Source organism: Palaemon carinicauda, unplaced genomic scaffold, assembly GCF_036898095.1.
Source record: "Palaemon carinicauda isolate YSFRI2023 unplaced genomic scaffold, ASM3689809v2 scaffold134, whole genome shotgun sequence".
In the NCBI taxonomy this organism is placed as follows: Eukaryota; Metazoa; Arthropoda; class Malacostraca; order Decapoda; family Palaemonidae; genus Palaemon; species Palaemon carinicauda.
The window spans coordinates 88632-101055 of NW_027168860.1; the positions used below are offsets into that span (position 1 = coordinate 88632).

The following is a 12424-nucleotide window of genomic DNA, read 5'->3' on the forward strand; positions in this document are numbered from 1 at the left end:
ATATGGCCGCAGTTAATTTAAAAAAAAATTTTATGTAGACAAAATACTAACAAGAACCTGAAATGACTTGAAATAATTTTCAATAGCCAGTTTTCCTTGCAAAGACATACATTGATAATTTGAAAAGGCAATTACAGATAAAGTGTTGCAGTGTTGCAACATTCTGATAAATTAGAAAGCTATGATTTCACGACCTAACTTACTGCAAATCTTTTAAAATACATGGATATTTGTGAAACTATGAATCAACATAAAGGCAATCTTAATTTCAATATATATACTATGTTCTTAAAATTGAACAAATCTTATATCACAACATAAAAATTGTAGGTTCCTGACATGTCCCTATTCTACACACAAAAAATATATTTTACTAATTTTTTTGATAATGGCCGATCACCTAATTATGTTCAATATATAAACTTTACTGATTTCCTTACTGTTCTACTAACATTTTGTTTGCAGCACGATTCTGTTTTTATAGATCATTGGTTCTCAACGTTGTTTGCCCCATGCACAGATTTTATTTTATATTAGAATGTTATTCCTTTCCATGGGAGTACTTCATTCACATGTAAAAACATTTATATACTTATTTGTAAGGAAACAACACTGTCCACTGATAGTCAGCAAAGTTAACCCATTCACTATGAGGCAGCGTATCCGCCCTCAGTAGCCGTATACAAGATTTGTCACCATCGGATATATGTGATCATTGACTCTATGATAACCTACATTTCCATGTTTACTTGTTCTGCTGCTGATTACAGAATAATTTTTTTCATAACTGCTTGATTTTCTATTGTATTTCACTCTAAATGACCAGAAAAATCTTTCTATTCATTATGTTTATAGAATAATTTTTCAGGATTTTATTGTTACTAAATGCTACGAAACCTTTATACCATGGCTGTCGAATCCCAAAAGATTAACGTCTTGTTCATTCTGTTTCATAACATTGTACGATGCTACTCAAAAGTGATTCATCTCCTGACTAAAAGAGTAAGATAATAATTGTTATTACATCCACAACCTTTCACTTACATACAGAAGACATGATTACACCAAAATGCTTTTGACTGTAGCTCAAAAATCCAAACTTCCATTGAAAGATTCTTATATCAAACTACTGTATTAGATTAATAAAAGATGATAATGAATTTTTTCAGGAATTTTTTCCTTTCATGTAAATTAATTTAGTTCACTCGAGAATTTCTTAGTCGCTGAAAATATTTGAACTACAGCAAACCCTTAAGTATTTAATTATAGATTTAGAAGTAACACCAGACAAGAATAAAACATAAAGTTTAGGTCACATGTCCCATTGCATGCACGTTAGCATATCACCAGCTTCTATACCCTTTAGTGAACCTTTTCCACATACCATTTTAGGAGGAAAAAATTGGAGGAGGTTATTAAGCTCTCAGTAGAAAATATCTGGGTCATGATTAACATACAGTACTGAAGTGTGGCAAAACAGCTTTTATCGCTCTCATTAGCAGACTTGACTAGTAGGAAATTCAACGATGGAATGAGTAGTAAATTAAGAGACAACAGAAATGTGAAAGAAAACAATGAAAATATAAAAGATCTATTGTCATGTAAACTAATTTTCACTCGTAACTCGGGTCGATAAACTTTGGGTACCTATGAGCAAATCATGATTTCTCTTTCATCCCTCAAAGCTACCTAGAGTTTAATAAAAAGAATACATTTCTTCATGAAATCTATACCACTATGCCCTTTTGCAAGCTAATTATCAATAGCTAAATTATTTACAACTAAGCTTCATTAACTCGACTCTGCTAGGATACCCTCGTTAATCAAAAGCACAAGAAAGTTACAAAAAGTCTGACGGATATCTACACTCGTACAAAAAACGGCATTATCCAAATTGTTTAACATCTTTATAAAACTATTTTCCAATTTAGGGGACATCCCTTCATATTCTACCTGCTTTTCTAACTTATTAAACCTAAACAATATGTTTTGTCATTCCCGTAGGCTAAACTGAACTGAAAACGGATAGGAATAAAAAAGGAAACTAATCTAGGCCTTCAATTTCATGTACAAATTGAAACAACTTATAAGTCTTTACTGTATTTACATAAAAAATTTACCTCGCTCTATCATGACTGCTTTTAGTCTGTGATTATAGTTAAAAAGCTTAAATTTACCAGTTAACATCAAAGCACTTCCACGTGAACAAACAACTAACCGACATATACATAGAGTTAATGGCTGTGTGTAACTTAGAACGAAACAAAAACGAAAAAGGTTATATATATATATAAGTGGAAGGGTATAAACAATCCTTTGAAAAAAAAAAAAAAAAAAACTGATTCTAATGCAACTCATCACCACAATTCCAAATTCTGAGCATTCTACACAGTGATAAAAAAAAAAGATTCAAGTCACTCCAGCTTAGGGGATACTCACTCTTCATGATGAGGGACTTGGGGGGTATCTGATCTGTCCAACTTCAGTAATATGTCAATCACTGAAAAGTCTAACAAGGTTCGGCTAATACTTCATGCGGATCTTACGCCATAAAGGTAAGAATGAATGGTGAAGCAAAATGTAAAAATATGATATACATCGAAGGCGAAACTAAACAGAAATAATAAATGGTCTTCCAATGGGGACAGTCCATATTAACCAACCACTGTGTTTGATGGAGATATATATAAATTTGTATATATATATATCGATAAAAAGTTGATAGAATGAAATATTCAGACAAGAAGGGTGCTGAAGGATCCGATAACCCTACAATATCTACTGCAATCTATTGCATATCATCTCTGTTACCTTCTAAGTGAAGTTGTAAGTCTTAAATGGGAAAATTTCAGTGCAAGACCTTAAGCTATGGTCATCTCAAGAAATCTTTTTGAAGGGACAAAGAATATACTTCTCAGTGAATTAATTCTTATATAGTAACAAAATACTTAATATAATAAACCTTAAATTAATAAAAAATTGCCAGTTACTAGGTGACAAAAAGAACATAATAAAACATTGACAGCAAAATATGACAGGAGCCACACTATATATCCAGTACATATTTCAAGACAAGCACAACTGGATATGGGAAGAACTGCTACTTACCACCAGTGAGGGTCAGGGTGGCACACTCGTATTCGGCGACTGATGATCCGGCATTGTTGTGAGCGGAGATGCGTAGATTGTACCAGGTAGCAGGTGTCAGCTCCATAATGACATAGTTTCCGACAGGTTTCACCTGATTGCTAGCCATTGTCCATTCAGTCTGGTGTCTAAAGGAAGAAATTGAATAAACAGGTGCTTATTAAAGAGATTTTAGTTGATCATTTAAAGAATAGTTATATATCATAAAAGATGTATTTCCCAATTAACAGATGTATGGTGTATCTTGTGGTTAAATTGGTGGAACTTCTGAAGTTCAAACTTGTTGCAAATTTTTTTTGTCGAAACGCACATAACTCTCTTTTCATAGTTTATATATGGATTTATTTTGATATTGCTAATAACCTTAAAATATTTCATATTTCTTATTCATTACTTATGCTGTATATAGTAGTTTTAATGTTTCCTTTCCTCAGTGGGCTGCTTTCTCTGCTGTAGCCCTTGGGCTTCTGATATCCTGCTTTTTCAATTAGGGTTGTAGCTCAGCTATTAATAATCAATATCATGAAACTATGAGGACCAGGATCTAGGATTGTATTACAGATACAGTTCTAATAGAGTATTTACAACCTTGTTAATGGAAAGACCATAAAATTCCCTATTTCTAAAAAGTAAATCTATCATTTCCTTTCCTGTTCCTTCTCTTTTCTCATTCCAAAACAAGCTACAGCTTTGAAATGCTTATCCTGTTAGCCCTCACTTGAAATGTAGATGCCATTTTTCCATCTCAGACACATTTGTTTCTTTTATGAACCTCCTCTCCATACTGCACTACAAAATATCAAGTTACTATTGCACAAAATGTACTGTACAAATCATCTACAGTAATTAAACCACCAACTCACCGCACCAATATCCAACAACATAATTACACTGACGGCTTACCTGACCTGACATTCTACAACAGGATTACATGGATAACTCACCTGGTCTTACACTCTACAACATGATTCAATTAACAACTCACCTGTTCTTGCATTCTACAACTCTACGACAGGATTACATGGATAACTCACCTGGTCTTACACTCTACAACATGATTCAATTAACAACTCGCCTGTTCTTACATTCTACGACATGGATACACTAAAATCTCACCTGTTCTTGCATTCTGCAACATGATTCAATCAACAACTCGCCTGTTCTTACATTCTACGACATGAATACACTAAAATCTCACCTGGCCTTGTATTCTACAACAAAGTAATTCATAGGGCAGCCGCCATCAAGCCAAGCATTAAGGTGAAGAGTTATGGAGGATGAGGAAACTTCAACAAAGCGATGAACTTCTGGAACCTCTGGCTTCTTTCCCTTTGTGCGAGTGTTGAGAATCTCTGATGATTCGCCTGTGCCGATCCTGAAATAAGAGGATTTTTATTAAAAAATGTGAAAAAAATGAAAATAATATTAATGTTTAAATATAATTCATGGACTAAATAGTCTAATATATCATCAAACAAAAAAATAATCAATATCTTGAAAAAATAAAAAGATTGTTAAAAAACTAATTGCTTCACTAAAAGAATATATGAAAGCCCTTATCAGCAAAGCATAGAAACACAAGTTTAAAGGTTTAAATATCGCTCATGAATGGCAGAGGCAAGGGACAGTGACATTGTCCTATCAAGCAGGACAATGCCCAAGAGATTGACTCTATATACATATGATCAGCAGCCAAGCCCCCTCTCCACCCAAGCTAGGACCAAGGAAGGCAAGGTAATGGTTGCTGATGACTCAGCAGATAGACCTATAGGCTGCCTAAAAGCCCCCATCTTTAGCTCACAGGGATAGTGAGGTTGCAGCGACTAAAGAAACTAACAAGTCTGAGGGGGACTCGAACCCAAGTCTGGCGTTCACCAGTCAGGGACGTTACCACATTGGCAATCACAATATGCACTAGATGAGAGAAAACAAAGGCTAAAACCCAAATCATAATACAAAATTCTTACTTGTTGTAAGCAGATGCATAAATCTGGTAGCGTGAGCCGCACCATAAATCTTCAAGGGTGTAAGTACGTGTGGATGAAGGAACTTGTACGCTTTCCCAGTTGCTGAATTCTGGCTTGTAGTAAACAGTGTAACCGTGGATTGGAGTGGTATCGTCGATGGCAGATGGCTTGAGTTTAACTTCAATGCTATTGGTGGTTGTGGACTGAAGTTCAATTTCAGGTGGATGAGGAGGAGCTATAAAAAGGTATGAAGCAAAAGTCAGTGTCACATACGTTTACGTAAATAGGGTATCCAGATAGCTTAGGATTAATATCACTAAAAAGTTTCAGAAATTTGAATACATTAATGCGAATCTAAAATACAAGTCTATATTATGCTTATTTCAAAATATTACCATTGGAATAATTATTAAAAGAACTAATGTCAGTTTGATGAACAGTAAGTCTCTAACCCTTCGATAACTCATTCTTTAAGAGATAACTTACAAGAACTGAAACGAAACTCTATGCCAAAATTCCCAAATTAGTATACATGTATTAACATAAATTATGTACCGTAATTAGTATATTGACATAAATTATATACTGTAACAATATAACTAAACAAATCCGGTGTAAATTAAGTATAACAAAACACTATACAGTACCTTGAATAAGGAGCGCATGCGTAACAGTGTCCTGGCCGTAGGCATTTTCAACATGGCAGGTGTATTCACCGGCATCATCACGGGATACTTCACGGATCAACAGAGAACCTTCGGGAAGCAGGCGCTTGCGATCATCAGGGACAAATGGTTCACCATGAACAGTCCACCTGATGACAAGGAACATTTAATAAAAAAACTGCACTCTAGGACGTCAGAAGTATTTAAGTAAACTTTTATTATGCATAAATTCATTACTTATAAAACTTTACAAAACATGTTTCGTTAAACTCTGGGTTATTAGAATACTACATTACCTAATGTCAGGGGTTGGAAGACCAACAGCTTGGCATTGCAACTTAACATCTTCCTTGTATGTGGCGACATATTCATCATCAAAGGATGCAATCTTAGCAGGTACTGTCGATATAAAAAACATATCAGTAAGTTATAAATATACCAATATATGAAACTTTCAGATGAAGATTTTTTCTTTTAAATCCTTGTCTCTTTAACTATCACAACAGGAATGTACAAACATGGTCTGACGCTATTATCAATCAATGCTATATTGCGCTGAAATTTTAACTGTGTGAAAATACCAGATGTTAATAATACTTTATGTATTATAAACATGAATTATCCCAAATTGATAAATAACCTCACCTTTGTTCGAGAGCTTCAAGTGAACAGCCTGAGACATTTCTCCCTCGCCAACTGTTGTGGAAGCAGTGACCCAGAATACATAGTTATCGCGCTTCTTCAGATTGGATGCTTCGAAGTTCAGTTGTGATGGGAGTAACTTCTGTTGGATAGCCTGCAAACAAATTTAAAATCTTATAAGCATAATTAACCTTGGAAGGAGGAACCATGCTATACCAAGTTAATGAATGTGTTGATGATTATGTTTTGAAAATAAGAGATCCTTTCCCATTCATCTACATTTTTGGAGGAATAGTTTTAATACATAATTATCATAAGGCAAGGTTATGGAGGAATCAAACGTGTTTCTACTGAACACCTTAAAGAGTAGATAAATTTCTTAATTACAAAGGTAACTTCATGTTTTCAAAGTACATCAGGAAACAATGGAATACGAGATGAGAAGATACGGATTAAAATACACCAACTATCAATCCGCATAAAATAAAAAATCAGCAAATATAATCTTCAAAGTACATAGTGAGCTTGTAATAAGAGTTATATTGCAGTTCACATGAATAACAGAATTCTAATCAGATTTCTTGATTTCTGTATGCACCAGATGTTCATATTGCTTCCTTTCCAAAAGCTCTGTTTAGTCGATATTTACTTACAAGATTTTAAAATAAAAGTTTAGAAAAGGGAATATTGTATCACCAACTGTATGAGTGTCTTGACTGAGATGGTGTGGGCATGAGGTGAAGATGGATGGTGGGGAAGGAGTGGGGAGGGAGTGAGGAGAACTTGGGAGGAACCTGCTAGGAGGATACAACCGAGAGGGAGGCAGAAAATGAGATGGAGAGATAAGGTGAAGGATGATATGGAGAGAAGAGGTTTGGTGTCAGAGGATGCCTTTGATGGAAGGCATTGGAGAAAGCACATCCGGCAACCGATCTCTTAATGTAAGGATAACGATGGGAAACAAGAAGTAGAAGAGCTTCAACAGCATCTCTTACTATTATTTCTTATTACATCGACAAACAATAATCTCACCTCGCTGTCACTCTGTCCATGTTCCTTGTAATATACGGTGTACTGGGTGATGATACCGTTGGGACGCTCTGGAGGTAGCCATGATACAAGGATAGATTCGGCAGACATAACCAGTGCCTTGACAGATGTTGGTGCTTCGGGGACTAAAAAGAAATATTTGTGAATGTAATAATTATGCTATCTTAAATACCATAATCACAGATATTACCGATTTATTAATTGCCACAAAATTATTGAAATACTTCATTAATATCAATGAATTGTTCCATAAGATCAAAATAATTTGGAGAAATACCCCAAATTTCAAGAAACCAGCTCTGAAACGATTACAAAAACTCTTCGTTTTTAACAAACTATCAATAAAACTATAGAACCTCCATTCTACATGTTTAATGTAATAAATATTAAATAATTTTACATTTGGTACATATTGAGTTGCATACGATTTACAGAGACGGAATACTCACTGTCCTGGTCAGTCTGGCAATGAATAGGCTGAGAGCGGACTCCTTCTCCTCCAGATGTGAATGCCAAAACCTGCAGACTGTAGTTTGTGTACTTCTGGAGACCATGAAGATGCGTTTCAGTGGAACCAGTAATCTTTGTGTCCTTGCTTTCCTCATCTGCATTTAAAAAAAAATTGTTAGCAGCTGAATATAATCTTCTTTCAAACACACTTGAGATTAGATTACTGACAAATAATTCAATGAAAATCTTGTCCCACCATTTGCACATAAGCTGTTTTGTGAACTTGAGATTGAGCGATTTAGTATTTTCCCACAGAACTTTCCTTTCAGTAAATAAAAGTGTATGCCATAAATAGTATTCAGATATGGCTGAATTGATTGATACTAGCTTATAGGGTTGAAAACAATTGAGGTATGGTTTTGGCTTGTAAATTATTACAGATTATACATAATTAAATAGAAAGTTTGAGTGTTAGAATTGTAAAACTTTTCTTACAAAAAGAAGAAGAAATAAATTAGAGTAATTGAATCTTGCAACAAATTTGGCATTGTGTTCAAGAAGAATCAAGTCATAATGATAGTCAGAATACTATTATATGCAGTGGAAACATGGGCAGATACAAAGAAAATTGAAGATATTTTAAAAAGGTAAAATTATTATACATGGCTAGACTCAAGTAAGGAAATCAATTAACTATACGGATGGATGTGGAAACAGCAGGATAAGGGGACAGAGGGTACTGTAGACATAGGAGAGGTTAGAAATCGTTTAATTTCTAACCCCACAAGAGGAAAAATTCACATAAAAATGCTCACAATGAATACATGTGTATAAAATAAAACAAAGTAATCAATGCCCACTGCTTCCATATAAATAATATTTTCATATTGAGATGCATACAGTAAGTCCCCTAGACAACAACTTAGACTAAATAACTTTCAAAGATAAGAATCTGTTTCTGCAGAAATAAAAAAGAATGGTTTGAGTGAGTGCAAAACCAAATATAGATTAATTAACTTCATTTAAAAGTATTTTACTATGCACAAATAGAAATGGACTATCAAGCTAATTATGCTGGACATTAGACAATATTTATTTTAATGTTGTTGCTGTCCTTAAAATATTTTATTTTGCCTTGTTTCCTTTCCTCACTTGGCTATTTTCACTGTTGGGGCCCCTGGGCTTAGAGCATCCTGCTTTTTCAACTAGGGTTGTAGCTTAGCATGTAATAATAATAATAATAATAATAATAATAATAATAATAATAATAATAATAATAATAATAATAATATCAAGAAGAACTTTCCAACTTTAGAACCCACCCTTGGAATGCATCTCATTCTTACGTAGGAGACTTTCTGTGTCAATTATGATATGTTTGTTTGATAGTACTTACCATACCACTTATCAGAAGGTCCATAAATTACTTTGTAACCCTTGATGACACCCTGTACAGTTGCAAGAGGTGGAGAAGACCATGAAACTCGGATAGTCTGGGAAGTCAAGGTGGTGCAAGTAACATCTTGAGGTGGCTGTTGGGGAGTACCTTCGGCAGTGTAAGCACGGATTTCCTCGGTCTTTGGGCCCTGACCAATCTTGTTGAAGGCAGATACAACAACGGCGTATTCAGTGTAGACGCTGGATAATGAAGACAATGTCAGCGACGTACAGAAACAAATTATTGTGTATTTATCAATAAATGCGTCATAATTCATAGAATTACGTTATTTCCTCGAGCTTCAAATAATATATTTACCATCAAAATCTCTCTCTCAGTGAAAAATAATGAAGTTAGAATTTATCTAAAAGTTCTAATATCTAGAGAATTTTCATGTAAATGAAAAATTCTACACTTATATTGAAACAAAAACATGTGGAGCTCCTAGGGGCTCAAACCCCAACAAACGTTTCACGAGTTCACTTATCTACCCAGAATAAATTTATAAAATCTCTTTACAGACATCAGGAGAGATCATGACTTTGATAAAATTAATCGCAAGGGAAAAGATCATGACTTTGATAAAATTAATCGCAAGGGAAAATATCATGACTTTCATAAAATTAATTGCAAGGGAAAAGATCATGACTTTGATAAAATTAATCGCAAGGGAAAAGATCATGACTGATAAAATTAATCGCAAGGGAAAAGATCATGACTTTGATAAAATTAATTGCAAGGGAAAAGATCATGACTTTGATAAAATTAACCAGTGGCATAACATGATTCTTTGGACTAAAACGACTTACTGGAGCTTTGAGATTACAAGATGGTGTTCCTTTCCCATTTCCTTGCTAAATTCAACAGTCTCGTAAACGTAAGAATTGTTAGATGCTGCGAGCCTGTATCCTACTTGGTATCCCTGGATGTCTCCGTTCCATTCCTCTCTGAGTGGGGGCTTCCAGGTAACTCTCAGGGAGCTCTGGTCAACAGCTTCGACTTTCAGGTCTCTGGGGGAGCCGCTTGGAGCTGACAAAGGTAAAAGTATATACGAACAGTTAGTTAATTATGAACATTATTCAGAGCAAACATGAATTATACATATTTAATACAATTTGCAGTTTATTCTAAATGACTTTAAGCATATTTCTTACAACAGATATAAATATATAATCATAATAACATTTTATAACATATTCTTTGGTAGGATTCCTTCAATAGATAAAGTTTTTGTGTTTATCAACGAAACTTCTCGTTGCCTTCCGAGACAAAATCACCAATATTTTTGTGGATACCCACTGAAAGTTTTATCGCTGGTCTAGAGTTTAGAACATTCATCCTAATATATGACTGTAAGTTTCAATTCAATATTGGTCATTAATTTCTAATAACGTTTCAGTACACACCTTCTTCAGCGGTGATGATTGTGACGGTATCGGAGGGATCTGAATCGCCGATTTCGTTTCTGGCAATGATGCGGAGGTGGTAAGTTGTTGCTGGTCTGAGATCGAGGACAGCGGCCATGTTCTGATTTCCGGGAACCATCATACGTTCTCCATCGTTCTCCCAGTTGCCTGTGAGGGGAATATTTTTTTTTAATCAGTGTCTTTGAATATGAGAAAAACAATATTGCTATCAAATCATTACGTACAAAAATAAAAACAATGACAAATAAAATTGTTTTAGATAGAGTTTAACCCTTTTACCCCCAATGGACGTACTGGTACATTTCACAAAACTCATCCCTTTACCCCCATGGACGAACTGGTACGTCCTTGCAAAAAACTGCTACAGTATTTACATTTTTTTTTGCATATTTTTGATAACTTTTTGAGAAACTTCAGGCATTTTCCAAAAGAATGAGACCAACCTGACCTCTCTATGACAAAAATTAAGGCTGTTAGAGCAATTTAAAAAATATATATTGAAAAATGTGCTTGAAAAAAAAAAAACAATGCCTGGGGGTTAAGGGTTGGAAAGTTCCAAATAGCCTGGGGGTAAAAGGGTTAATAAATAAATATTTAATATTAAAGTACTGTACAAGATACCTAGATATACAAGGACTAACATAGCAGATGCTGCTCCTGCGGGAGATGAAAATGAAGGATCAGTTGGCTATAGTGCGTCCGAGGAAGAATATAGACAAGAACTTCGAACACAAGAATTGGAAAATAAGTTAGATAACTTAGCAGAGTTAATGAACAGTCTTTCGGTTGAACGAGAAGAGGATCGGCGTGCAACCACATCAAGGACATAAATAAAATTAAGTTTTAGATAGAGTTTTAAATTAAAGTTTCCCCCAATACAGAGTAATAAAGGTAACAAAATTATCATCAGCTACCTATTGTAAAACTTATCCAATAATCAATCAGTGGCAATGTACTTGACCAATATTTAAAAACTGAAAAGCTTTAGCAACCATACCATAACTTAATTATATATACAACATAAACAATTATTCACAAATTAGGATAAAAATTAAGAATAAAATTCAAGCTCAGACAAAAAAATTAAGGAAAAATCAAAACCAACATCAAGGAAGGAAATGCAGAGCTTCCCTACAACACGGATTTTGAAGCAAAGCGAAAAATCTATTTTTGGGTGAGATGGCCATGTCGTCCTGATGGAACGTTCCTTTAGGCAGCTTTCATTCCTTTGTTAGTAGCTAAATATCCCTTAGAAAGCTGCCTAAAGGAACCTTCCATCAGGACAACATAGCTTGAGCCCAAAAAACTGTACTCAAAATCTAACACACCTTCAATACAGGTACTATACTGTATAATGTGAAATAGAAAAATATTGTACAAGGTAACAAAGAAGGTTTTTTTCTTTCTTCACCTTGTAAATCTTTATTAGTAGAATAAAACTAACATCTGCTTGTAAATATTTACATAAAAATTTACTTTCAGTCAACTCTGAATGTCCTAACTTTATGTTATATAAGAATTCCTCAAGACTATATATCTCGGTTTCTATAGTTACGAGACTAGCAAGTTTAAGGAAACGAGTACTCTTTTGTTGAACAATCTTTTCTTTGTCTACATCTTTTCCCACTTCTATGTGGG

At 34.4% G+C, this 12424-nt stretch overlaps 1 protein-coding gene across 19 annotated transcripts in view; it reads right to left on the bottom strand.

Moving 5' to 3' along the window:
* Dscam1 (Down syndrome cell adhesion molecule 1) overlaps positions 1-12424 on the bottom strand; it is a 236095-nt gene that overhangs the window by 64759 nt on the left and 158912 nt on the right. For all 19 annotated transcript variants that reach the window (XM_068367994.1, XM_068367979.1, XM_068367988.1 and 16 more), the window contains exons 15-25: positions 10766-10933; positions 10169-10388; positions 9318-9559; positions 7921-8076; positions 7454-7596; positions 6425-6575; positions 6076-6178; positions 5762-5928; positions 5115-5349; positions 4346-4522; positions 3109-3275 (exon numbers count right to left, since the gene is read on the bottom strand). In XM_068367994.1, the coding sequence (XP_068224095.1) occupies positions 3109-3275; positions 4346-4522; positions 5115-5349; positions 5762-5928; positions 6076-6178; positions 6425-6575; positions 7454-7596; positions 7921-8076; positions 9318-9559; positions 10169-10388; positions 10766-10933 (1929 nt within the window). The remainder of the gene's footprint in view (positions 1-3108; positions 3276-4345; positions 4523-5114; positions 5350-5761; positions 5929-6075; positions 6179-6424; positions 6576-7453; positions 7597-7920; positions 8077-9317; positions 9560-10168; positions 10389-10765; positions 10934-12424) is intronic.